At 58.3% G+C, this 25,690-nt stretch overlaps 4 protein-coding genes across 15 annotated transcripts; 2 read left to right on the top strand and 2 right to left on the bottom strand.

The window, feature by feature from the left end:
- Nucleotides 1–62: 62 nt before the first annotated feature.
- On the bottom strand, nt 63–6,138 carry ZDHHC16 (zinc finger DHHC-type palmitoyltransferase 16). Of its 10 annotated transcripts, none has more exons than XM_063405492.1 (12): nt 5,964–6,099; nt 5,271–5,358; nt 3,643–3,895; nt 3,230–3,424; nt 2,949–3,037; nt 2,715–2,743; nt 2,378–2,511; nt 2,109–2,156; nt 1,442–1,527; nt 1,049–1,172; nt 906–976; nt 63–561 (listed from the first exon to the last, which is right to left on the bottom strand). In XM_063405492.1, exons 1-12 carry the CDS (start codon nt 6,082–6,084, stop codon nt 447–449), a joined length of 1,353 nt encoding a protein of 450 aa, XP_063261562.1. In that variant the 5' UTR covers nt 6,085–6,099; the 3' UTR covers nt 63–446. The 10 variants fall into 10 exon arrangements, with proteins under 10 accessions (XP_063261562.1, XP_063261566.1, XP_063261563.1 ...); XM_063405496.1 differs by having other exon boundaries at nt 3,230–3,343; XM_063405493.1 differs by having other exon boundaries at nt 906–1,172; nt 6,066–6,130.
- A 79-nt stretch (nt 6,139–6,217) lies between these two features.
- EXOSC1 (exosome component 1) lies at nt 6,218–8,522 on the top strand. Of its 3 annotated transcripts, XM_063405510.1 has the most exons (8): nt 6,218–6,312; nt 6,547–6,662; nt 6,828–6,902; nt 7,479–7,567; nt 7,781–7,814; nt 7,937–7,987; nt 8,066–8,150; nt 8,277–8,522. In XM_063405510.1, exons 1-8 carry the CDS (start codon nt 6,282–6,284, stop codon nt 8,381–8,383), a joined length of 588 nt encoding a protein of 195 aa, XP_063261580.1. In that variant the 5' UTR covers nt 6,218–6,281; the 3' UTR covers nt 8,384–8,522. The 3 variants fall into 3 exon arrangements, with proteins under 3 accessions (XP_063261580.1, XP_063261582.1, XP_063261579.1); XM_063405512.1 differs by lacking the exon at nt 6,547–6,662 and having other exon boundaries at nt 6,246–6,312; XM_063405509.1 differs by lacking the exon at nt 6,218–6,312 and having other exon boundaries at nt 6,338–6,662.
- Nucleotides 8,523–9,057: 535 nt separating this feature from the next.
- PGAM1 (phosphoglycerate mutase 1) lies at nt 9,058–11,708 on the bottom strand. The gene is made up of 4 exons (XM_063405487.1): nt 11,482–11,708; nt 10,842–11,116; nt 10,160–10,340; nt 9,058–10,063 (listed from the first exon to the last, which is right to left on the bottom strand). The coding sequence occupies exons 1-4, from the start codon at nt 11,621–11,623 to the stop codon at nt 9,894–9,896; spliced, it is 768 nt and encodes a 255-aa protein (XP_063261557.1). The 5' UTR covers nt 11,624–11,708; the 3' UTR covers nt 9,058–9,893.
- Nucleotides 11,709–11,856: 148 nt separating this feature from the next.
- Nucleotides 11,857–25,688, top strand: RRP12 (ribosomal RNA processing 12 homolog). Its single transcript, XM_063405486.1, has 34 exons — nt 11,857–12,263; nt 13,133–13,368; nt 13,470–13,553; nt 13,747–13,823; nt 14,003–14,108; nt 14,281–14,397; nt 14,510–14,648; nt 14,952–15,079; nt 15,363–15,461; nt 15,547–15,638; nt 15,717–15,828; nt 15,991–16,088; nt 16,219–16,333; nt 16,602–16,744; nt 16,930–17,051; nt 17,185–17,249; nt 17,358–17,520; nt 17,610–17,764; nt 18,144–18,211; nt 18,386–18,479; nt 18,683–18,841; nt 18,961–19,041; nt 19,123–19,228; nt 19,372–19,479; nt 19,574–19,731; nt 20,081–20,172; nt 20,263–20,421; nt 20,597–20,769; nt 20,893–21,009; nt 21,304–21,353; nt 21,608–21,686; nt 22,251–22,318; nt 22,496–22,578; nt 22,757–25,688. The coding sequence occupies exons 1-34, from the start codon at nt 12,059–12,061 to the stop codon at nt 22,857–22,859; spliced, it is 3,954 nt and encodes a 1,317-aa protein (XP_063261556.1). The 5' UTR covers nt 11,857–12,058; the 3' UTR covers nt 22,860–25,688.
- Nucleotides 25,689–25,690: the final 2 nt, after the last annotated feature.

The following is a 25,690-nucleotide window of genomic DNA, read 5'->3' as shown; positions in this document are numbered from 1 at the left end:
CCTTTTCTCCCATCCCCAGAAGTCCAGGTCCCCCACAAGATGACAAAAACAGACTCCCTTAAAAAAAAACAGTATTTAGTAGATGGTCTTAGAAAGACTCTCTGGGGAGCATTTTGGGGGATGGAGGTGCCATCCTCTACACCCAGCCCTTCAGAGAGCTGAGCTGGGCCAATGCTGGCCCGTACCTGTGCTAAGAGCAGCACTGTCAGCTGGAGAAGGGAGCAGCAGCTCTGCCACCTTGCCCCCGGGCTGCCTGCAGCCACCAAGAGCCAAGAGGGCAGGTGTCCAAGCACCAACACTGTCCATAGTTTCCCATGGCTCTGGCTCCAGTCAGCGATATGTGCCAGCCTCCTGCCAGGCACTTTGGCCAAAGGAAGCTGCAGCAGTGCAGCAGGTCCCCCATGCGCTGCGCTGCCTGTGGGAAGGGATGTCCAGAGCACAGGGCCTCAGATTGCCAGGAGTGGTGCGCGTTGCTCCGTCACACAGGGAGGCAGGTCCCAGCTCAGGCCTGTCCCATGGGGCAGGTGAGGAGAGGGCAGCAGGACACGAGTGAGCCAGTGCCTGTGGGGAAAGTGAGGCCACAGCCAAAAGGTGAAGTCTTGGTGCTTCTCAGCTCTGAGGAACCATATCCTGAACTGCCACAATGGCTGAGGTGCTCAGCTGAGATTCTCCTGGCAAAGGTGTGCTGGGCAGGCCACCTGGTCACCAGAGGGGGCTCCTGAGGCACAAGGCCAATGATGTCCAGGTCTTCAGGCCTTACAAAGCCCAGTGCAGTGCAGAGTGTGGGATCAATGTTCAGTCGTCCTCTCCCCTCCAGCAGCCCAAGGAGCGCTGCTGTTGTCCCTACAACCCCAAGAGCTGCTGAGCCACCACCTTCTCAGGCAGGGGCTTCCCCAGGATTTTACCTTGGCACATCCACACCCAGGAACACCTTCCAGTTATCCCAGCTGCCGTAACTGTAGGGGTTCCTGAAGACCTGCAGGACAGAGAGAGGCACATCATATGTGGCTCTGCCCCAGCCTGCCCCCATGCCATGGGCTGTGCTCACCTTGCCTTTCTTCTGCAGTCTCTGCCTCTCCTTTCTGTTGATGTGCCGTTCGATGCTCGTTTCCCCGCGGGTAATGAGGGCAGCGTGCCACAGCGTGAGGGCACCCAGGGCCAGTGCAACCGAGCTAGGTATGACAAGGGACAGCAGGTGGAACACAGGCCTTCCTTCCCTGGTGGTGGGGGCTGAGGCTGCCTCCCCGGACCCAGAACCGCCTAAGTGGGTTGGCTTGTCTAATCTCCTGTGACAGAGACAAAACCTCTCCTTCTCTGTGGCCCAAAGGCTGGCAGGGCAGCAACATCTGCGCTAGAGTGAGCACGCCCAGCTACAGGCAGGTAGATGGCAAGCAATGTCACAGGCTTCACTCTGTTTTCCCCAGCCCCTGGGGCCCCTCACCTGCACAGGACCCAGAGGTAGACCACACTCTTGTGGAAAGCTCGCTGGCGGAAGGAGAAGGTGGGTGGCGGGGTCTGGTAGTACGTCTGAAAAAGGACCAGAGGGGGAGAATTACCCAAACTGCTTTACAGCTTGAAGCCAGACAGCTACTGCTGCACCCCTCTCCCTGCTGCAGAGGTTGAACACCAAGAAAGGATTGCAGCTGGAACTAATGCAACAGCCAGGGTGAGGGGAGGCAGCCTGGGACAGCCACGAGACAGACAGACACCCAGAGCTGGCACAGGCGTGAGGAACAGTGCGCTGGAGGAAAGGGGGCAGGGAGCAGCCATGGGACTGGTCAGGACACTGCAGCTGGTGGTCAAAGTGAGATGAGTATGCAGTGCTGCAGCTTCACCAGGAGACCATGGCCGGAGCAGCACATGCTAAGGAGCTATCACCAGCACAAGCCCCTGGAAGCTGGGTGCACAGAGGCAGACCCCAAGCTGCTGGAGGCACTGTCCATAGTAGAGCTGCCTGACCAGCCCCAGCTCTCTGACACGGGAGACAAACATGGGGGCTGGTTCTGATGTGGGGTGCTCCTGAGACCAGAGTCCCAAGCAGGACCCAGCCTGCAGGGCAGCTCTGCTCCACACTGCCTGGAGCAGCTGGGAGGGCAGAGATGTCCCACCTGGTTGGCAGCCACCTGCAGTCTCTCCTTCTCAAGCAGTTTCATTCTCTAGGGGGATGGAAAACAGGGCACCAGTTATGTGTCTCAGAGGAGCGGGGCAGGGACCCTTCCCCTCACACCCACACAGGACCAGAGTAGTTGGGGGCCTCACAGGAGAAGGAAGAGGGGAAGCAAAGTCACTATACGGCCAGGCCTGGCCCAGCCTTGCTCTGCCAGCTCAGCCTGGGGAAGGCAGGCAGTCTTGGCACACGGCAAGAGAGGCTGCTCACCTCAATGGCTGCGTAGGCATCCCGGAACATCTCCCAGCCACTGATGCTGCAGTAAATACAGCCCATAGTCATGAACAAGCAGAAGGAGAAGAAGTAGCGGTGGTTGTAGTGCCCCACACAGTTGTTTAACCAAGCTGCCTCTGCAGTTAAAGGTACATAACTCTGACAGACCATGGGTCCAAACCCAACCCAGGGGCCAGGGCGGTTCTTCTGGGCCCTGCTCCCATCACCCATTCCTATGCTGGCTGGCTCCTTGAGAAGGGACTGGGAGAGAAGGGGGAAGCAGGGCTGGTTCCCCCCCAGGAGTGTGTCACTGGTTAGTACAGCAGAAGGATACGGCAGTGGTGGTCCATCTTCAGCACACACCTGGGAGAGAGGAGACCAGTGCCAGTGTTAAAGCCAGTGCAAGTGGTGTGTTTGGGAGGGGACAGGCACCCCCCAGCCCTGTAGGCTTCAAGCGCCAGGGCAAGGAGGTGGCAGAGCAGAGGAGAAGGGCCCCTGTCTCACACTGGGGCAGGGGGTGAGGAGCAGGGTTCCAAAGGCTGCCCCAGGCAGAGGGGGGATGCCTTACCTATTGCAGATGCTGCAGTGGTGGGTGCGAGCTGGCTTAGGGGCAATACATTTCCTGCAGATGGACACACCAGTGAGGTCGTTCTTGGCCTGTGCACAGGTCAGAAGAGATTTGTGCACCTTAAACCTGCATCTCACACTCCTGCTCTCCCCTGTGCCTACCCACTGCACTGCCCAGCCCAGCCCCACTCTGCACTGCCCAGCCCAGCTTCCCCAGTTCAGAGGCATCCTGCAACATCAGTGACCATCTGGGAGAAGTTGTTCTGCTGCTTGTTGCCTCACCTGTGGTGGGTGCCCAGGTGAAGTGGTGATAGCCATGTAGTAGTGGAAGACAATCATGATGAGGTTCCAGTGTCCATAGGCGAGATGCCAGCATATCCAGGCAGGTGTGTAGGTCTGCAGGATGAGGGGCAGCAGGCAGATGTACACAATGGCCACAATAGAGCTTGTCAGCCCAATCACCAGTGCCACAAACACCTACAGGAAAGGAGCCTGGGTCACTGGAGTGGGCAGTGCCTGCCCCTTGCTGCCTGGGGAGAGGCACGGGGAGGACAGAGCCAGAGGAAACCAATGTGAGCCACACACTAAGGTCCCAGCTCACTTCCTGCCTGCAGCACAGGCAGCCCCGAGCCCGTTGCCCCAGCAGCACACTTGTCCCAGCACCACATGTATCCTGCCCAGCGAGGGGGACTCACCACACCAAACCACCGGGTGACATGGTCCACCAGCCAGTAGACGGGCTCGAAGAGAGAGTCAAGCACCACGTCGCCGTTGGTAAAGGAGTTGTAGAGCAGGGAGCGGAGGCAGAGGTGTCCGTAGTGCCACAGCTGCTCCGCCTGCCGCACCAGCTTGAACCGCCGCCGCCGGCCCAGCCGCAGGCACTTGAGGAGCAGACGCATCACCGCGGCAAACATCCGCTGCCGGCTCCTCATCCCTGCCACACCACGCCTGGGGGGACAGGAGCTCGGCGTGGGCAGGCCACCCTGCTGCCTGGCTGTCCCTCGCAAAGGGTTTCCCCTCCCTGATGTGCTGACGGCGGTGGTGCAGCTCCCTGAACTGACAAGGATGCCAAGCTGCAGGAGCTGAGCCCAGGTTCCTGGAGGCTGCGGGGTCGCTGTTGCCAGGATGTCTCTTTGCACGGAGCAGGGGGCACAGGCCCCTCAGCATCTGGGCTCAGGTGCTCTCTGGTCCCATCTCGTCTTTCCCAGCGGGGAGGGGGTCGGGGGAGTGACACAGTGAGTCTGACTCAGAGGAAACCAGAGAAGGCATGAGAATCCTGGGCCATTTCCAGGGATGATTTCAGCCCTTCCCAACATATTCAGGAACTGGGGAATCCACACAATGAACATTTGGAGGAGCCAGTACAGGATTACCCCATCTCCTCTAGTCCCTCCTTAACCCCAAAAAGTAGGATGCTACTTCCCTTCACCTTAACTTCTGGACAAAGTTGCAGAGGCCAGCCTCACAGCCTCACTCCAAGAGTCCCAATACTTCCTCCTTCTCCTCGCCTGGATCCTTGAACAGTGCCACACACCAGCAAATGAGAGGCCCGGGGACAGCCCTGGGCTGGTGCTCCCCTGCCTGCTGAGCCCCTTGTCCTGCCCAAGAGCTTTGCTGGAGTGACGGGGAACCTGATCTGGCCCAGAACATGGGAAAATGATCTGCAGGGCTGGCACCCCCAGGCCTCCGTGCAGGCAATACCCATCAATATTAAGCAGTGAGGCTGCCCCAGGGTCCTGCCAAGGCACGTTCTGAGCCTGGGCCAAGCACTCACTTGGTCTGGTGCCAGGCACTGGTGCCAGAGCTCAGAGTCCCTCTAGCAGGGATCATCTCTCTGCACTGCTGTGCCCACCAACACAGCCCCTGGAGAGCAGCAGGGAGGGTGAGGGCAGAAGCTGCAGCATCCACATGGGCTGCCCAAAGGAGCCAGGGCTCTCCTCCACCCTGCCCAAGGAGTGTGGAATTGACCACAAGGTTGGGATCTACTGGATATGAGAACCCCAGACCCAGCAACCCATTCCAGTTCACAGGCATGGCTCCTGCCCAGAATTTCTATACCCTGGTATGGTAGAGGTGGGATATGAAAATATCTGCATCACCCTCTTCTCCACATTTCCCCTTTGGCTCGCCAAGAGCTTTTCCTTGAAACTCAGCAGGTGCAAAGCCGAGTAACAACATCCTGCTGTGCAGCCTTTGGGTGGCACACATGCCTCTGTTGTCAGTGTGGTAAAAGACAAAACACTGCAGCCAGAAGCAGGTGTTGAGGTCAGCCCTTTCCTCCAAAGACACAGCACCCTCCTGCCCCCCGGAGAAGTTTCCTCACCTACAATAGCGGCAGCTGTTGGGCAGGGAACCACTGGGGAGGCAGCCAGCCTGCTCCAGAGCAAGACCCACTATCCCCAGGCACCTGCCTGAAGACAGCAGCACAACCTCAGACATGAGGCTCCAGCACAGCCACGCAACTTTCCCCTGCCCAGCTGGGCACTGGGACGCAGCCCTCGCCGTGCCCATCGCCGTCCCCACGTGCCAGCGGGCACCGAGCCCGTGGGAACGGGACAGCCACCACCAGCACAGACAAGAGCACGGGCAACATCACAGCCGAGGGGTGGGGAACCTCGGACTTGGCCCCACCCCGGCAAAGACGAGGCCTTCCCCTGCCAGGTCCCGGCACCCAGGCGCAGCCCTGTGGCACCCTCCGGTGGCTCCACATCGCCCGGCTCTCCCGGTTCAGCAGCACTCAGCCCCACAGCGCCAAGACACTTTTCAGTATTTCACCCCATCCTCAAAGGCTGCCCACGCCAACAGCCCCACCGCATCCAGCCCGGTAACAGCCGTGGCTTCCAGCCCCGCAGCATCCCGGCCCCTCCAGACCAGCAGCATTCCCCCACTGCCTCCCATCCCGAGTGCACCCCAGGGCGACAGACCCCGCTGCCTCCCGGGTCCGCACCTCCTGCTCCGCAGCGCACGAAGCATCCCTCATCGCCTCCCGGCCCCCGCGCTCCCCGCCCCACAGCACCTCTGTATCGCCACCCAGCCCGCCCAGCCCCTCGGCAGCCACAGCCCCGCCAAGCCCGCAGCCTCTCGCAAGACCGTGACTCCCCCGCCCGGCGCCGCCGACCTGGGCCCGCCGCCTCCATGCCCGGGCCCCGCCGGCCCACGGGCAGCGCCCGCGCACGGCATGCCGGGAGCACTGTCTGCTGTCACTAGACTACAGTTCCCAACAGGCCTCACGCCAGGTAGGAGAGAACCAATAGCCGCGGCGCTTACAGCGCAGCATTCCCGTCCGGAACCAATAGGGTGAGGGCTTGCTGGTGATGCCTTGTCGGCAGGGAGCATGGCGCCTCCGGTACGCTACTGTGTCCCTGGTGAGTGCGGCCCCGGGCGGTGGGGGGGCTCCCTGGACTGGGTCTGCGGCTGCTACTGCCCGTAAAGGGGACGCTGTGGCCTAGGAGAGGTCTAGGGAAGAGGCAGTGCAGGGGGCTTGCCCCGGGGATGGCCTGCACTGGGCCAGCTGGGAGCGAGCGCTGTGCCCGGAGCGGTCCGGGGCCCACGTCCCCGGAGCGGGATGTCCTGGCAGCCCCTGAGCCCCTGTGCCGCAGGTGAGCGGCTGTGCAGCACGGAGGAGGCCACGGCTGGTAGCGGGACCTACATTCGTCATGGCTTCATCTTCTCCTCGCTGGCTGGCTGCCTGGAGAGGAAGAGTGAGGACAACGAGGTGAGCGCGGCCGCGGCACGGCTGCTCCTCCCCGGGGCTGAGTGCCGTTCCCAGGCTGCACTGCCCCCCTGGAGCCTGGGCTGGGAATTGGACTCTGACAGGGTTCGGCTGGTGATGCTGTGCACGAGTTGTGCCCTGTGCTGACCCTCGTGTCTTGCCCTGCAGCTGCCTGTGGTGTCGGTGGTGAGAGACAGCGAGTCCCAGCTCCTGCCCAACGTGGGGGCTGTGGTGACATGCAAGGTGGGGCGCTGGAGCGCTGCGTTGACAAACTGCACGGCCTCGACTCTGTCTCCTACTGAGTCTTGTTCCTGCACACAGATAGGGTGGGGTGAGGAGTCCCTGGGCTTCTTACTCCCCTCTGTACAGCTCCCACAAGGGCAGGGGCAGCCCAGGGGCTCCCTTGAGTCCCTCACTCACAAAGAAAATGGGTGTTGGCATGAGGGACACCAGCCCTGAGACTCAGATGGCCTTGAGGGGAGGATTTTCTTTGCTCTCCTTCCATAACTCTTTCTGAGGCAGTGAGCATGCAGGTCAGTACTTCAAGCAGCTTGGAGAAAGGATGGCACAGACCAGGGATTAGTTTCCTACATTCCTGGTGGTGGGAGAGGGACTGGGATCACTGCAGGTTTCAGCCTCAGTCTGGTGCCTCGAATTGCACGAGTAAAATCTTCCTCCCCTGGCTTGCTGCCAGGTGTCCCACCATTGCTCAGTCACAGGGAGGAGGAGGCCAAGTGAGACCTGAGCTCCACATGCAGCCCTGCCTGCTCCCTGCCCTTTCCCTGCCTGGAGCACTGACTCTCCTTTTCCTACATGCAGGTCTGCAGTATTAACGCTCGCTTTGCCAAGGTGCACATCCTGTATGTTGGCTCCACGCCGCTGAAATCCACCTTCCGAGGCACAATACGGTAGGGAAAAGGTTAGGATCCCTCACCCTTCAGGAGGAGGAAGGTTGTTGTGGGCAGTGCAGCTGGCTGTCCTGAGCTGAGCTCTGCCCTGAGCTCTGGGCTTGTGTCCAGCAGGTCCTGGCAAGCACCCAGGGAGGCTGGGGCAGCTCCTGCCACAGGCTGTTGAGTCGTCTTTGCTCATTGGCACTCAGAGCTCTCCATCTCCTTTTTCAGGAGACAAGATATCCGAGCCACGGAGAAGGATAAGGTCAGTGAGCCACTGCCAGTAACTGTTCTACACACATCACCCCCAGTTTCTGCCTGTGGGGCCCTGGCTCCCCACAGCAGCACCCTGGTGCTGTGTTGCATCGCCTGCTCTCTCCTGTGCAGGTAGAAGTGTACAAGAGCTTCCGGCCCAGTGACATCGTCCTGGCCAAAGTTGTATCCTTCCCTCTCAGGGTCAGTGGGTTGGCTCGAGCTCCCTTGTGGAAGTCTTTCCCCTAACTCCTGTCCAACCAGATCTCCCTGGGGGACGCGCAGTCCAACTACCTGCTGAGCACAGCAGAGAACGAGCTGGGCGTGGTGGTGGCACGGAGTGAGGCAGGTAGGGACAAGACAGGGTCTGGACTGAAACAGTTCTGCCTTATGGGCAGCAGATGCAGCTGCTTCCTTCTCCACATGGAGGAATGCAAGTTTGGGAAGGAGCAACCCTGACATAGTGTGTCCCCAGGGGTGCAGATGGTGCCCATCAGCTGGTGCGAGATGCAGTGCCCACGGACACACACCAAGGAGTTCCGTAAGGTGGCCCGGGTGCAGCCCCAGTTCCTGCAGACATAACGCCTGAGGGGGGCAGGGGGCTGCGGGACTGGGGCCTGTGGAGCCAGAGCAGCCCCTGGGCTCCCACCTCCTTCACAGGTTCAGCCAGGCCTCTACTGGAAGGACAGGTTTGCTACTTGTGGATAATAAATATTTTTTGAGAGCTCTGTGCTTTATGCTTTACAGTCAGTGTTGGAGCCAGGGCTGCCTGTGGCACTCTGGTCTGGTTCCTGCTGCACAGCAGGTGAGGGAACACCTTCCACAGCCCAGAGGCAGAAGGAAGCACGTTTTCACTGCTGGTGAAGATGGAGTGACTTTGCTGTAGTGAGGCCAGCAGCACAGAGCCCTGGGCTGTGCTTGTCACTCATCACACCATGTTGGTTTTCCCACTTTGGAGTCAAGCCTGGAGCACAGCCTGTCTCAGCACACACCAATCACTGTGGGCAGGCTGTGGCTGAGAACAGCCTGGGGACATATCTCCTTGGGCCACACGTGTGTGCCCTGCCCTTTGGGGTGTGGGCGTGGTACATGCAGAGCCCAAAAACCACAGCACGGCAGGGTGTCACCCTCTTGGCCAGGGATTGCAGAGCTGAGCTTTGCTCCTTGAGCCTGGCACAGCTTCTGTGCCCAGCAGTGACTGCTGCCTTGCACACATGCCAGCAGCAGGGAGCCCCCAGAGACACACGGACACCTCCTTATTGCGCATTACTCCTTTATTGAACTGGAACAAGACAGCTGCTATGGTTGGACAGTTAGACTGACCCTGTGCAAGCCCAGGCTCACGACACCGGCAGGGGGGAGGCCACAGTGACAGGCCACGTACACACATGTGAAGGGATGGGACAACAGCACCTGCTTCAGCAGCAGGATGAGGATGGGCATCAGCTGGGGGAAGCATGTGGCAGACACAGACCTCCAGACCAGGCTTCCTCCCTCACCCTTGTCTGAAGGCAATATAGTTAAAGCAGGGGCTGGCAGAGCTGGGCCCGGAGTCGTGAGTACCACCCTGGGGTGCTGTACCACATGCACCAAAACACAACCCTTCCAGTGGCATCCCAGTCACTGTGCCACACACCCATGATGGGATGGGGTACCCACCTTGGTTGCTGCCTGCACTGCGCTTGCCTCACTGCTCCCAGGAGGACTAAACCAAGTGACAAAACTACAGTAAACTGGTGACGAGAGCTGCCAGGGACACAAAGCAAAGGAGGAGCCTGGCATGGCAAGGGATTGCTTGGCCTGTCCCTCTGCAGACAGGTCTGAGGCTTGGATCACAGGGAACACAGCATGGACACGTATGTGGTCACTGCCTGGCAGAGCCAGGGCTCCCTTTCACACCACACCTCCGTATCCAGCCCTTGCCCTGGGGCCCCCAGGCTATCTGCAGAGGGGAGCCTCGTCTGAGGGAATGGGCCTAACCATGGGGAGTGGCTCCAACTCCACAGCTCCGAGTTCCTACAACTGTGGGGGTGTGAACAGAGGGGTGGGGGATGGCAGGGGGCTCTACTGTGTGCTGGTCTTCTGCCTGCCCTCATTTCTTGGCCTTGCCCTGAGCAGCAACAGCCTCCATGGCCTTGCGCACGGTCTCCTCATCCCCCAGGAACTGCATGGGCTTGACAGGTTTCAGGTTCTTGTCCAGCTCATAAACAATGGGGATGCCAGTGGGCAGGTTCAGCTCCATGATGGCCTCTTCTGACATACCTGCAAACACAGCGGTGCCGTCACTCTTGGACCTTCCCACAGTGCCAGCTGGGGAAGGGGGGGGGTCCCTGGGACGCCCCTGCAGGGGTGACCTACCTTCCAGGTGCTTGACGATGCCACGCAGGCTATTGCCGTGAGCAGCAATAAGGACTCGTTTGCCCTCTTTGATCTGTGGGACGATTTCATCATTCCAGAAAGGCAGAGCCCGGGCAATGGTGTCCTTCAAGCTCTCGCATGTCGGCAGCTGGTCCTCTGTCAGGTCAGCATAGCGACGGTCCTGGGAGAATGACTGTGCTCACACAGCAGCCCAGTGCCCCCCAGCCAGTGCAGGAAGAGTGGGGCAAGATTTTTCTCTGCCCCAAATTCTCAATCTGAACATGCATTACAAGTAAGCAAAGCCAGACTTGGAAGCAAGGAAGTGCCTTTTAGGTTCGGGGCTGCAATAAGCCACGGTCAGGGCCGTGAGCCCTCCTGAGAAAAGTCATACACTGCCTATCCGGGCAAAGAAACCAGATCAAAGATCCATGAATGGGTCATGGCACTAATGATTAACAGAGATATTGTGCCTCTGCTTTTGATCTGTCTGTGCAATGCCCAGGAGTTCAACACCACAGGGAGGAAGAAGGATAAATTCAGCCTTAAGTCTACCAGCACTACACACAACAGCCTCACATAATGCAACAGAGAGACACAGGAGACTCACAGACGTAGCCAGGCCATACTGCATGAGACTTTTAAGAGACTCTTAGTGAGGCAGTCAAAGAGTAATGAGTCTTACCTTTGCAATAACGCTGTAGAAGGGGTGGTCAGGCTGCATGGGAGGTGGAGGGATGTCATAGGAGCGCCTCCAGATCTTGACCTGGGCCTCACCGTGCTTCGCTGCTGTCTCAGCCTTGTTCAGACCCGTGAGAGCCCCATAGTGCCTCTCATTTAGGCGCCAGGTCCGGACAACGGGTAACCACATCTGATCAATGGCATCCAGGACGGTCCAGAGAGTGCGGATCGCCCGTTTTTGTACCGAGGTGAAGCAGATGTCGAACTCATAGCCGGCATCTGGAAAATACGAGGAAGGGGGAGGCGGGGGAAGACCAGGAAGGTGAGTGCCGGGTCTTATGCAACGGGTGAAAGGGCAATGGCGGCGGCCTCACCACACCGGCCCGGGTCGCGTCCTCGTCCTTACAGAAGGCGGCGGCGGCCAGGACACGACCGGGACCGGACAACCAACATACTGCGCTACCTACGACTCTCCTAGCAGCACTGAACCCCCGACCTGGCATTGAAGGCCGTCGCCTGGCATCGGAGAGCCCCAAACCAGCACCCGTTAGGCTCGGCGTTGCCGCACTAAGGCCGCATCCCTTCCCCCACGTCCCCCGCGACCCGCCTCTTGGCCGATACCCCCTCCCCCCGTCCACCGGTACCTCGGAGGGCCTCGCCACCGCGCCGCGCCTCCTGCTGCCCAGCGGGGCTGAGGTCGGCGTCGTACCATCCGCTGAAGCGGTTCTCGAGGTTCCAGGCGCTCTCGCCGTGGCGGACGAGGACGAGCCGGTACGCGGCGGCCATAGCGGACTGAGGCACCGGCGCGCGCTGCTTCTCACGCCGCTACCGCGCGCGACTGACGCCCCCGCTCGGCCCCGCCCCGCCCCGCGCGCCGGCCGTGGGGGGGAAGCGCATGCGCTGAACGCGCGCCAGGTGGAGGCGCACGTACCACATGGCGCGACTGCGAAGGGCGGTGCGACCTTCACCGTGACGTCACGATACGCAGTAATACGTAACGCGTGACTGCTCGCCCGTGGCTACGGGCTTGGTCTGAACGGTTTCACAGGGCCGTGGCTTAGGCACGGGAATGTCTGGTGGACTCTTGCTGGTGGCTGTCCCTGGGCCCTTCGGGTCTCCCATCTCAGCCCCGATTGGGCACGACCCCGCTGAACTTCCCCGACACCTCTCCTGCCCGCTTGGCCGGGGTGCGGCCTTCCCTGACGGCTGCCCTCACTCAAGATGGCGGCTGGCGCCGGAAGCGGAAGGGGGGCGCTGGGCGCGGCCGCACGTGGAGCCGGGTCCAGCATGGCGCGGAGCGGGAGGCTCCGGTCCGGAGCCGCGGCCAAGCTGAAGCGCTGGCGCAAGGGCCACAGCAGCGACTCCAACCCCGAGACCCGCCAGCATCGTCTGGCTGCCCGCAGCCGCTTCTGCAGCCGGCCGGCGGGTAAGGGCACGGGCGGGCGGAGCGGCAGTGTGCCAGGGCGGCCGGCTAGCTGCTGTCCTGTGCCCTGCGCTTCCCGGAGGGGTGCAGGGGCGCGGAGGGCTGCGGGGCGACCCTTGGGGTCCTCCAATAGCTGGGGCTGAGGCAGGAGGGAGACCGGAGCTGCTGACAGTTCCAGGGTAGGCGGAGGCAGCAAACCGGGGAGGGTAAGTGGGGCCACGGAGTAAGGAGTTAACCTCATCGTGACACTGGGCCTCGGAAGCGCAATGGAGCACCGCATGCTGCAGTGCCTGTCGCTCTGCGAGCCTCCCCAAAGCCCATGTCCATACGTCTAAGCGTTGCTGTGGTGTCTTGGTGTGGTGAGAAACGTGACAAACTAACATTCAACCGGGCACATGATGGGGAAGGTAAACGAAAGTGTGCCAGAGCACTGGCTGCTCCTGGCCGTGGAGATCTTTCTCCTACAGACGCTGGCTGCAGGCTGAGGTCTGGGACTCAGAGGGACATGCAGCATCTGTCCTGGCTGTCTGGTTGCTAGGGCTTCAGGTGAAAGAGAATAAATAGTGCCGAGTACAAGAAGCACCTCAGTGTTAAAGCCTTGGCACACTGGCACACATTTGTGTGGGCATGATGCTCTTTTCCATCAGAGATGACTGGACTGTGCTCTGGTTTCTTTGCACAGGGATGAGGAGCTCTTTACAGTTATCCAGTGCTTTTGCCTGTTGGGGTGACAGAGCACCTGTATTCCACATGCTGGATATGAACTCCAGCCAAGCCAGTCTGGCTGGGAGAGGAGGGGAGCATGGGGGATTCCAGGGTGAATGGTGGAGCACTGTGACTTCCCAGTGCTGACACATCTCTCATCCCCACAGAGAAAAGTAACTTGACAGTGGATGCAGTGAAGCTGCACAATGAGCTGCAGTCGGGGTCCCTGCGTCTGGAGCGGGCGAGTGACAGTGCTCAGTTCCGTATGGAGGAGGACAGTGCTGAAGAAGCTGCCACAGAGAAGTCCTCTGGCACCTTCCTGAGCGGGCTGAGCGACTGCACTAACGTCACCTTCAGCAAGGTGCAGCGCTTCTGGGAATCCAACTCTGCTGCTCACAAAGAGGTGTGGACAGGAGCAGGGCTGGGGAAGGGAGGTGTCTGGTGGGGATGGCCCTCTGGCTGTGAGGCTTAGAGGTGTTGACCTGCTTTGCTGGCTGCTCACAGATCTGTGCAGTGCTGGCGGCCGTGACAGAGGTGATCCGCTCCCGGGGGGGCAAGGAGAGCGAGACAGAATACTTTGCTGCACTGGTGAGTGCTGGTTATGTGGAAGAGGCTCTGAGGAGGGATAGAGAAAGTTGCTGTGCTTGTAGCCTGAGTGTCTTTGTTCCGCAGAGGTGCTGTTGGATTGCTCCTGGTTTCTTTTCCCCTTCCCAAGGGTTGGGGAAGGGCTGGCCTGGTGTGAACCCCTATGCCCCATAGCTTACCCACCTTCTGTTCCCAGATGACCACGCTGGAGGCAGTGGAGTCCCCTGAGTCACTGTCTGCTGTCGCCTACCTGCTTAACCTTGTCCTAAAGCGGTGAGTGGCTGGCAGAGAAGCAGGGAGAGCTACCAGACCCCATCATGAAAAGGGTGGTGTGGTCTGTCCCCAGGCTAGGGAAGAGACCCAGCTGGGGTGAGCTGGCGATGCAGTCCCCTTTGTGACTGCCATCAGCTGTCTGCTCCTCACCCCACTGATCTGCCCCCTTCTCTTGGCAGGGTCCCAAGTCCTGTTCTTATTAAAAAGTTCTCAGATGCTTCAAAAGCCTTTGTGAGTATCGTGTCCTCACAGGCCTGCAGCAGCTCCACCTCTGCCCTGCGATGGGTGAGTAGCCAAGAGGCAGCCAGCCACTTCAGCTCTGCCTAGGGTCTGCTGAGGGCTGGGATCAAGGATGTTGCTGTAGGGTGGTGTTGAGTGCGTGGCCTGAGGCCCTTGCAGTGAAAGGGAGATGTCTCTGTGGAATGATGTTAATGCCCCTGCTGCTCCCTTGGCATAGGTCCTCTCTTGCCTGGCCACACTGCTACGGAAGCAAGACTTGGCAGCCTGGAGCTACCCCATCACTCTGCAGGTCTATCATGGTTTGCTGAGCTTTTGTGTTCATGCCAAGCCCAAGGTGAGAGCCCAGTGCTTCTGGCAGGAGATGATGCTACTTTTGGGGTTTGTTTCTGGGGATGGCTGTACCCCCATGTCTGTAGTTTCTGCTCACCTGGGTTCTTCTTCCCCAGGTGCGGAAAGCAGCACAGTATGGCGTGTGCTCTGTCCTGAGGGGCAGCGAGTTCATGTTTGGTGATGCAGCGCCTGAGCATCACCCTGCAGCACCCTCCACTGCCAAGTTCTGTGTGCAGGAGATTGAAAAAGCTGGAGGTGTGGGGCACTGGAGCATGGGGTCTGTAGCTGAGTGTGGGGGATTCTGTCACTGTGGGAGAATAGGGACTTGGAGGGAAGATGGGAGGTTGCAGCACACTGGATTGTTGGGGTGGGTATGAGATATCTTTGGGGCATCTATGGTGATTTGAAGCCTCCTCAGCCATTCCTTTGCTTTCCTGTTCCCAGAAGTTAGTTCACCCTGGTTCTGTGGGTCAGCTTCACTGCTGTCATGGCGGCTTTGCCTTGGGCAGGGCTTTGCTGTGGTGTGCCACAGGCTCAGAGGTCGCTGTGCTCCTGCAGGTGCCAAGGAAGCCACCACCACCCTGCATGTCCTTGCCTTGCTGCGGGATGTGCTGCCCTGCTTCCCTGCAGCTGTGGTGAAGACCTGCTGTGAGACCTTGCTCCGAGTCATGACCCTCAGCCATGTGGTGAGTGTTCCCACTCCAGGGATGACAAGGGCAGACCCTTTCCCCATGGGTTACACTCTGAAAGGGATCAAATTCTCTCAGCTGGGAGCCTGGAAATGCAGGATGCAAATGGAGAAGAACCCAGGACAGCTTGCTGGCCTGACTGCTGTGGAAGAGGGAGGCTATGCAGATGGGGAATAGTTGCAGCAGCAGTGCTGAGTTTTCCAGGGCAGGGCCTGCTTTGGGGTAGGGGGGCAGTAGGTTCAAAGCAGAGTGCCCTCTCCTGACACCTTGTCCTTTGCAGCTGGTGACAGCATGTGCCATGCAAGCTTTCCACAGCCTCTTCAGTGCCCAGGCCAGTGTGGCCTGCCTGTCAGCTGAGCTCAATGCCCAGATCATCACTGTGAGTGTGGGGTACCAGTGTTGGGAGGGGCAGAGCTGGCAGTTGCACAGCACCCACCCACCTACTCAACCTTCTGCTCCTGCAGGCTCTCTATGACTATGTGCCCAGCACGAGTGACCTGCAGCCGCTGCTCACCTGGCTGTCCACCATGGAGCGGGCACACATCAACCTGGCCAGGTGCAGACATGGGGCCACGGCTGGGCAAGGGGAGAGGTGGCTGCTTGGTCTCTAATCTGGCCTTTCTTTCTTCTCTAGGCTGCAGAAGGACCTGTGCTGGGCTCACCTGCCCCGGTTCTTCTCTGCTGCCATGAACTGCTTCCTCTCCCCACACTCCCAGGTGGTGACAGCAGCAGCACAGATATTGGAGGTACTGCAGCCAGACACCTCCTCGCTTGGATGCCCTAGGCCTTGTGGGGGGCTCTGCCATGGAGCTTGGGGCTTGCCAGGGAGTGCTATGCCCCTCTGTGCCTGTGAAGCTGGGGGTTCTGTGGTCCAACAGCTGTGCCATTTTTCTTGTTTGCCCTTGCAGACCCTCCTGAGTGAGTGCATTGCTCCCCACATGGAGGACATGGGCACTGTGTCAGCATCTGCCCCAGCCCCTGCTTCCTACCTGTGCAAGATGTTCAGGTGAGGAGCAGTGATGTGGGAGGGTCTGGCTGAGCTCTGATCAGCCTCTGCCCAGTCCTCAGTGGGGTCTGGCAGGCCTGGTGGGCACCCTGAATACTGCCAGTGTGACCATCTCCTTTCTCCTCCCCAGATCAGTGGAGGAAGGGCTGACATATCGTTTCCATGCAGCGTGGGGTGAAGTTCTGCGAGTGTTGGAGATCTTCTTTGAGACATGTGGGAAGCAGTGCCATCCCATCATGAGGAAGGTGAGCCAGGCAGGGAGGGCACAGATTCATCCATAGGGGCTCGTGAGGTGGCTGTGCTGCTGTCTGGGCTATGTTGCCCCCTCCAGCTGTGGAGCAGGCCCATGCTGTTTGCTGTGCTCTGTTGTCCATGTGTGGCCAGAGTGTGCACAGCTCTAGGACACTCGGCACGGTGACATGCAGGGTAGCTGGCATCCCTCGGTGGGCAGAGTGATATGTGCCAGGCCTACACACATGGCTCTTGTGTGACTGTCCTGCTCTGTCCCCACAGTGTCTCCAGTCCTTGTGTGACCTGCGTCTCTCCCCACACTTCCCCTACACTGCTGAAGTGGACCAGGCAGTGGGGGCTGCTGTCAGCTCCATGGGACCCGAGGTGCTACTGGAAGCTGTGCCCCTGGAGATCAATGGCAAGGAGTGAGTGCAGTCATGGGGCAGCAGCTTCGCAGCTGTTGTGTTCCCGTTCAGTCCCAGGCAGTGCTGCAGGTGTGGCTGCTAAGCTTACCTGTGCCCAGCTTTGGGGCTGGGTAAAAGTGCTCTGTGCCCAGGGGCTGTTGCTGGCAGAGCCCCACACCCTCCTGACCCATGCCTTTCCTCCCCAGGGAGACGCTGGATTTCCCCCGCAGCTGGCTCCTGCCAGTGCTGCGGGACAACGTGCAGGGTGCACAGCTTGGCTTCTTCACCAGTTACTTTTTGCCTTTGGCAGCCACCCTGAAAAGCAGAGGTAAGGAGAGCAGCGTGTTGGGGGTCTCAGCAGTCCAGGGTGTTCTGTGGGACCCCCCTTCTCTGCCCTGGGATGGAGCAAGGCTTTTTTGCAACATCTTCTGCTCTGCTCATCTCCTCTTTCTCTTTTGCAGCCCTGGAGTTTACCCAGGCTGGGAAGAGTGTGGAGGCCAAGATCTATGATACGCTGCAGTGGCAGGTAACAAGCAGTGCCTGGGAGCCCTGCCATAGTGTACCCCTGGTGCAGGCTGGGGAACAGTGACTTGGGCAAAGACTGTGGCCTCCTACCTTTTCCTTTGCCTTCCAGGTCTGGACTCTGCTGCCTGGCTTCTGCACCCATCCCACAGATGTGCTGGGGGCCTTCAAGGGGCTGGCCCGCACCCTGGGCATGGCCATCAGCGAGCGCCCAGACCTGCGCCCCACCGTGTGCCAGGCCTTGCGCACCCTCATCCACAAAGGCTGCGAGACAGGTTGGGGGGGAAACAGATCCTTGTGGTGGGTTTCTGTCACCTGTGGGTGGGGAAATGCTGATCTGTAGACCCCGTCATCCTTTCCCTAGATGCAGAGCGTGCAGAAGTGGGTCGCTTTGCCAAAAATTTCCTGCCCATCCTGTTCAACGTGTACAGCCAGCCTGAGGAGGACGGGGGCAAAAGTGCTCAGCGCCGCTCTGTGCTGGACACTGTCCGTGCTTACCTGACCATCACAGATCCTCAGGTGAGGGGCTTGCGGGGCACTGGGGCCAGCTGTTCTGGCTTGGGCCAGCATCTCCCAGCCAGACACAGTCTGATGGGGCTTTGGTACAGGCCTGGTTGAGAAGGACAGGAAGAAAGGCTCTGACCACAGAGCAGCCATTCCTGCCCTCATGGGCAGGGAGACCTTTCCAGCCCACTGTCTGGGATTTCCCAGTCTTGCAGTCACATTAGGCCTGTCACACACAAGCTCTTTGTGAATTTGTCCAGGTCTTTTTGGACTCCCTGGTGTTTCTGGTCTCCACAAAGTCCTGTGGCAAGTTGTTTGCCAGGTGGATTGCAAACTCTTGTAAAAGCACTCACTTCCATCAGTTCTGATCCTGCTCTCTGTGCCTGTCCTGCAGATGGTGTGCGGATTCCTGGAGAAAGCCAGTGCAAAGCTGACCAGTCCTGAGAGTTCTGAGTTCACCAGGTAACACCTGGGACCTGGTGCTAATGGGTAAAACTCCTGGCATGCTCCTGGTGAGCAGCACTAGGGCATTGTACTATGTGGGTTTTGCCACCATTGTGGACTTGATGTGACTTCCAGCTTAGTTGGGATGTAATCCCACAGTTAACAACTGCAGCTGTGTGTCCTCTGCTGCAGACTCTCCATCCTGGACCTGGTAGTGGCAATGGCACCCTATGCAGATGAGCAGTCCCTGGACTCCCTGTACCGTACCATCCAGCCTTCCCTCCAGGTGAGTTGGTCCCCAGCCCTGAGGGGTGCAGGGGCTGCAGTGGGCCATATTCTGCTTGATGCCAGCTTGGACCCACACTCTAGGGACTGAGCAGCTGCCACAGGGGATAGGTCTCTGATGGGTGGTGTGGGGTGCTGGTGTCCCTTCAGACACCATAGTGAGGGGCTGCCTTGACAGTGGGAGCATGTTGGCTGTCCCTGCAGAGCAAAGAGCGCAGCATGCAGAAGAAGGCGTATCGCGTGCTGGAGGAGGTGTGTGCCGCTCCCCACGCTCCCTGCCAGGCCTTTGTCCGCTCCCACCTCCAGGACCTGCAGGCAGCGCTGCTGGACTCGCTCAAGAGCGCAGCATCCCCGGCCAAGAGGGTGAGAGCAAGGGCTGTGGTGGTGGTGATCAGCCACTGCTGGAAGGGATAGGGTGGGAGGCAGGGGTAACCAGGTGTGTGTCCCTGGGTATTCCAGTGCTGGTCTGTTTCTCTCCCCAGCCCCGGCTGAAATGCCTGTTCCACATTGTGAAGCAGCTGTCTGCAGAGCATGAGCCTTTTGTCACTGCCCTGGTGCCAGAGGTGAGCATGGTCCCTGGGAGGAACTGGCTGGTTCTTGGCTGTGGTAGTAGCAGCAATGGTGACATGCCTGTGTTCCTCCAGGTCATCCTATGCACCAAGGAGGTGTCAGTGGGGGCCCGCAAGAACGCCTTCATGCTGCTCGTGGAGATGGGGCATGCTTTCATCCGCTTTGGACCCACCCCTGAAGGTGAGCTTCTGTTCTCCTTGCTCAGCTCCTCGTCCACTCTGGCCCCAGGGAGGTCAGACCCATGCTGAGCATTCTGCTGAAATGGTCCAGGGATGCTGCTGGACACAGGGCAAGTCAGGGCCTGAGTCATCCCCCTCTTGCAGAGGCTATGCAGCGGTTCCTGCTCCTGATCTACGTGGGGCTCACGGGCTCAGTCACCATGATCAGCTGCACTGTGCTGGCACTGACTCGCCTGTTCTTCGAGTTCAAAGGTGAGCAGGAGGGCTGGGGGGATGAGGCAGAGCCCTTCGGGGAAGGTGGGTGCTCGGAGTGCTCATCTGTGGCTGAGTCCCACCGTGGTTGCAGATCACCTGGAGTTCAGTGTGGTGGAGCAGCTCCTGCAGAACATCTGCCTGTTGCTGGCCTCCCGCACACGGGATGTGGTCAAGGCAGCCCTGGGATTCCTGAAGGTCACACTGCTGCTGGTGGACACCAAGCTCCTGGGCAAGCATGTCCAGACAATGGTGAGAACATGCACGGGGTGCCTCGAGGAGGGTGGTGGGGCGGAGCTGTGTCTGCCTTGGACAGCCAGGAGCATCTCCAGCTGCACTCTGCCTGGGAGCCAAGGGAACAACCTTGATCTCAGTGGCTGAGATGGCAGCGAGGAGGTCCCTCTCCTGAATCCTGGCATAGATGTGCCAGAAGAGCCCCACAAACCAGCACTGCCAAGCATGGAGACCTCCCCATGGCCTTACTTGGGGCAGGCATGGGGAGATGGCAGCAGGGTGAACAAGGTGGCCATGCAGATAAAGGTTGGGAGGCTGGGTCCTCAAGGCAGGAGTGCTTTGGTGTTGAGGGTCTCTGTCCTGACAGCTGGAAGCTGTGGGGAACCTTTCAGATGACATGAGACGCCATTTCCGTATGAATCTGCGAAACCTCTTCATCAAGTTCATCCGCAAGTTCGGGTAAGCCAGGGCCTCCTGGGGTGGTGAGGGAGCTCCCTGGGAAGCAGTGCAGGACAAGGTGGGTGCTGACTGCTCTCTGTTTTTGCTCAGCTTTGAGCTGGTAAAGGGGCTGCTGCCAGTTGAGTACCATAAGGTGCTGGTGAACATCCGCAAGGCGGAATCCCGGAGCCGCAAGCAGCGTGCCCTGAAGAAGGCAGCTGCAGATGTGGAGGAGGAGGAGGCACCACCACCACAGCCCAGAGGAGACAGGTGAAGACGGGCTCAGGGTGAAGGAGCAGCCCCCACAGGGGGCTTGGCACTGGATCTGCTCAGCTGATGCTTCTGGAATGATGCTGGAAACATCGCCAGGCTGCTCTGCATTGTGGGGCAGGCTGCACCCCTGGGCTTACTCCATTTTCCATCATCCTTTCCATCTTTTGACCAGTATGGAGGAGATCCTGGCTGACTCAGAGGATGAGGAGGAGGAAGAGGAGGAGCGGCATCGGAGCAAGGAGTGGAGGAAGCAAGCACGGCAGAAAGGCCAGGCATGGCTCAAGGAAGGGGAAGATGATGAGCCCCTCAACTTCCTGGACCCCAACGTGTCCCAGCGGGTACTGGGTAAGGAGTGCAGCTTCAGATGGGGCTAGGGTGGAATGGCTGCAATGCATAGGGGCTCTAGGGGTACAGCTGCCCCCAGAATTTGATCTTTCTCCAGGCCCTGACCCATTTCTCTCTGAGCAGCCACCAAGCCAGGCCCCAAGCGGTCCAGAGGAGTGAGCCATGATTTCCAGATGTCTGAGGATGGACGCCTGATCATCCACGAAGAGGAAGAGGAGCTGGATGATGATGAAGCCAAAGGTACTCCCTGGGCTGACAGGGGCCACTCTAGACTTGCTCTAGGTCTCTGAATGGTTTTCATCCTGCCACCTGCATGTGGGATCTTGGGGGGATGTAGATGGAAGTGGCAGGAGTTGGTATGGCCTTGTATCACACCTAGTGACTGTCTTCTGGGCAGCTTCCCAGGGGAAGCAGTCAGGAGGGTGCTGGTTCAGCAGAGGCACCCTGCTACTGCAACCCCCTCCAGGGGCTAACACAGTACCAGGGCTTTCCTATTCCCTCATCACACACTGACCTTCTTATCCTGTACCATAGGAGCAGATGAGGAGATGGCAGATGTGCTGCAAGATGTGGGACTCCGCAGTGTGAGTATGAGAAGATGCTGGGCAAACTTGTCCTTGCCAAACCACTGCCTGTGCCATGGCAGCTGCAGCTCTGCCCAAGAGGCCAGTGGGGACACCAGGCAATTGGAGGGGTGCAGGAAGTTGTCTGGGATAGGGATGTGCTGTCTGGAAAAGCTCTGGGTACCCATGGGAGGAAGCAGGAGCTTGAGGGTCGATGGGAGGGCAGAACTGTAAGGACAAGCCAGCTGCAGGGTCCCTGCTGCCTTTTTCTGCAGAAGAAAAGTCAGAAGCGTCGGTTCAGAGAGGAGCCAGACGATGAGGAAGCTGAGGCCGGAACCTGTTCTCAGTATAGAGGTGAGTCCTGCCTGTGCCCAGTCTGGGGCTCCCCAGAACTGCGTACCCATCTTGCTGCTGCAGTGCAGCTGAAGCAGAGATCACAGGGTCACACACTGGGTAAGACTGGAAGGGATCAGTGTCATCTGGTCCAGCCTTCCTGCTCAGTGTCATCCCAGAGCCCGTGGCACATGGTTGCATGCAGATGGTTCCTGAATATCTCCATTGTGGGAGGCTCCACAATGCATCCCAGGACACCATTGGCCTTCTTGGCCATAAAGGCACTGCTGGCTCATGAACAATTTGTTTTCCACCAGATTCCCCAGGTCCTTCTCTGCAGAGCTGATTTCCAGCAGGCTGGCCCCCAGTCTGAACTGGTAGCTAGAGTTATTCCTTCCTAGGTGCACTTGCCTTCACTAATTTCAGACAGTTCTCTACACATCTCTCCAGAGATTTTACTTGTGGGAAATGGCCACCCCTCTGCTGTCCTGACACCAAGAGCTGGAGACAGAAACAGCTTCTGCTGCCTAGAACTGAGCAGGGGCAGGCCTAAGACCCCCTTCCAACATACATTCTCTTTTCCAGCTGGAGGCTCTGGGATCCATCGGCCGCTGAACAAGGAGCCAGCCTTCGGTGCAGAGTACAGATCCAAGGTGAGGGTCCCATGGGCTTGCAGAGTTTGTGTGCAGGGATGCTTGGACTTTGCTGGGGCAAGAAGCACCATTTGTGTTGGGAGTCTTTAGGATAGCCGGGTGGCAGGTTTGCACTGGAATGGGATGCACGCGTATTCCCTGGTGCTGCATCTTCTCCCGTGTCACTGTCTCCCACAGAAAGGCAAAGGTGATGTGAAGAAGAAGGGCCAACTCGACCCCTATGCCTACATCCCCCTGAACAGAGCTAAACTCAACAGAAGGTGAGGCTAACCAGGAAGGGCAGAGGGGTGGGAACGAGTTTGATCCTGTTTTTTGGTGGGTTTGGGAGCTCCCTGTCATCTGCTGTGCCACTCTTTGTGGAGTCTGGAGCAGCATCCCCATGCAGTAGGTGTGCCCAGTGCCTGCACCAAACCACTTCCTGCTCCTTGCTCCCTCCAGGAAGCGGGCGAAAATGCAGGGCCAGTTCAAAGGCCTGATGAAGGGAGCCCAGCGTGGGGCCAAGGCCGGCCGCAGGAACCGTGCGAAGTCCCAGCGCTCCTGAGGACACGCAGGCGCTCGACCTGCCCCTACCCAAGGACACAGCATCGTGTTCGTGGAACAGCTGGGAGTCCTCTCGACGTGACCTCCGTTTGTTTGAGACTGCCTGGGAAGCCACTGATGTATTATGGACTGATGGCCCTTCTGTGCCTGGAGAAAGATCTTGCTGGGTTGCCTGGACAGGCATGGGTGTGAGTGTGTGAGAGCAAGTAATATGTAAAGAATTGTCTCTATTGATAAATACCCTCTGTTCTTACCCTCTTAGCCCAGATTCCTCCTCTCCTTCCCTTCAGATCTTGCATAACTGTGCTGTACCTCCTGTCCATGTGCAGTGGGTCCTTCTGCCGCTGCAGGGCTGCATCCTGCAGGGTTGCATTCTGCAGGGCTCACACCAGCATCTGCCTGGATGTGGAACCAGAGCTCTCTCACCCACACTGGGCTTGCCTGGAGGCTGCCAGAAGCAGCACTGTGGCCCAGAGCAGTGGGGCACATGTGCAGTAGGGCTGAGGCATGGAGCTGGCTATAGAACAAAGCCAACAGAGAGGAGAGGCTATAGATGAGCCAACAGAGAACAAACAGAGAGGATGAAGTCCTTACAACCAGCTTTCTTTAACAAACTCCTTGGCAGGCTCTTCTGCCCAAAACCATGGCCAGGGAATCTGTGCCATGTGGAAAGTACCTGCCATTTGGCCACTAGACAGTTTTCCCATATTAGCCATGCCTGATGGCAGGGCAGGAACAGTTCACTGCAATTTCTTCAAACTGACTGGAAAACTGCTACAGGAAACCTTTGTGCCTTGCGATTTCTCTTGTCTATGAGAGCTGAGAGAAGCCCTATGCTCTGGCCACTTCCTGCCAGCTAGACCTGAGCAGCACAAGTAATCCTGAACCTTTTCAGCTACTCAGCCCTGTTTCATTGACCTGAGAATCAGGCTTTACCCAGTTACTTCCATGCTGAGCACAAAAGATGGTGTTTGGCCAAAGTGTGCTGAAGAGAGTGGGGCTGGGGGTAGAGGATACAGGTCCCATTGCTCACACTGCAAAGAACATGTGTTGGTGAATGTAGCTGGCTTTCCCTTCCTCTTCCATATTAAAAAGCCTTCAGCCCTTTGTAATTTCCTATTGTGGCAGCTTACATGCTGGAATTGCAACGCTTCTCAGTTCTCTAATAAGCTAAAGGGATTGTGCTTGTTCAGCCTCTTACTGCAGGCTTCTTTCTGGAGGCTGCAAATCCAGTTTTGTGGCTTTCTTATGCTTTTTTTTTTTTTCCCTCCAAGATCCTTTTAAAAGCCTGGGATGGAGGAGGAGCTCTTGTATTGATACTGATCCTGCCTTGTCAGGAATGCTGTTCCCCTTGTGCTTTCCCACCCAGGGCTCTCAGTGGGACCCTTGAGCCCCAGAACCATGTTGAGGTGCTGCTGCTTGTCCTGCCAGAAGGGAGCTCACAGCCTGGCCTACGGGACAGGCTTCTCCAGCAGCACCTCGTGAGCAGGAGCTACACCCATCTTCTTCTGCTGCCTGCAGCCTGGGCCTGATGCCCTCCCTCTCCTGGGAGCAGGACTGGGGGAGACAGGCAGCAGTCACCTGAGACACCCACACCTGTAACCTGTGGCTCTAGGCCCAGCAGAGCTGTCTGTCTTCTGCTTTCCCTTCTCTCTTTGGAGACAGGGCCTGGAGAAGGCTGTAGCTAATTTATCTGGGCGCTGCAGCTTACTCACCCCATTGTTCTTCATTTGCATGTTGTTGCTTAAATTAGTGCCTGCCTGCATGGAACAGAAGAGTTTTATTAGAACAGAGGATGGTGTTCGTCTGAGCCAGAATCCAGAGAACAGATTCTACTGCAACAACATCTTGTTAATCAGCTAATTAATCATGTAATGAAATGGAAACTCTCTGCAAGGAGATGTCATCCTGCCTGAGAAGGCTGGCTGCGAGTCAAGCCTCCTCCCCACCAGCAGCTGTCCCTGGCAGGGAGCAGAGTTACATCTCGGGGGCCCTCAGGAGCCTGAGCACGTCTCTCTGACATGGGGCAGGGTGAGAGGTGGTGTGGCTCATGCCTCCTGCAGCTATCTGCCACAACAGTTTTGCAGTTACCCAGGGAGAGGCACAAGTTGGGGACTTGGAGACATGCTTGGCTTTTGCTGCTCAAGCTAGGAGGTGGCTTGAAGGCTATTTCTTCACTCAGCAGGATCTTAAACCATGCAATATGGGTACTTCTTCCCACACTGCCAGCATTGAGCTACACTTGTGCATGACATTGTCACAAAGGGTTCTTAAACCTTGCAGATACTTGCTTGAGGAGAGGCTGGCACGACTAACAGGTTGCCCCCCAGTGCTGTAGTTGCAAATACCCACACTGATTCTTAAAGCTTAAAATCAGGGACAGATGTGCCCCATGGGGCTGTGCTCACCCAACATCCAGATGGACCTCCCCATCCTTCAAGCACAGGGCAGCACCTTTCAGGGTCCTCCCGTTCAGAGCTGGGATTCCTCACACGGGTGCTGCAGGGATGGGAAAACCCTCCTGGGGACAGCAGTGTAAGAGGAGCTTTGGTGTTTAAGCTGAAATGATTAGCAGAAAGATAATTAAGTGTGGAGTTTTAAAATGCCAAGGGACCACTCCAGCTGAAATCCAGTCAATTAAAAAAATATTACATTAATTCCTAGTTCCCTCAACACTCCAATCTAGAGTTTCAATTGTTTATTATAAGTTGTCTTTAGTTGCAACCTGAGCACTGCAAGTGCAGCAAGTGTGCAGGGCCACAGCAACCCTGGCTGTGAGCACGACAAGTGCTTTTACCTACAAAGGGGAAAAAAGGGGGAATAAAACTGCTC

This window comes from Prinia subflava, chromosome 9, assembly GCF_021018805.1.
Source record: "Prinia subflava isolate CZ2003 ecotype Zambia chromosome 9, Cam_Psub_1.2, whole genome shotgun sequence".
Taxonomy (NCBI): domain Eukaryota; kingdom Metazoa; phylum Chordata; class Aves; order Passeriformes; family Cisticolidae; genus Prinia; species Prinia subflava.
Note: the sequence above shows the minus strand (reverse complement) of the source record. Positions and strands in the feature narration are given on the sequence as shown.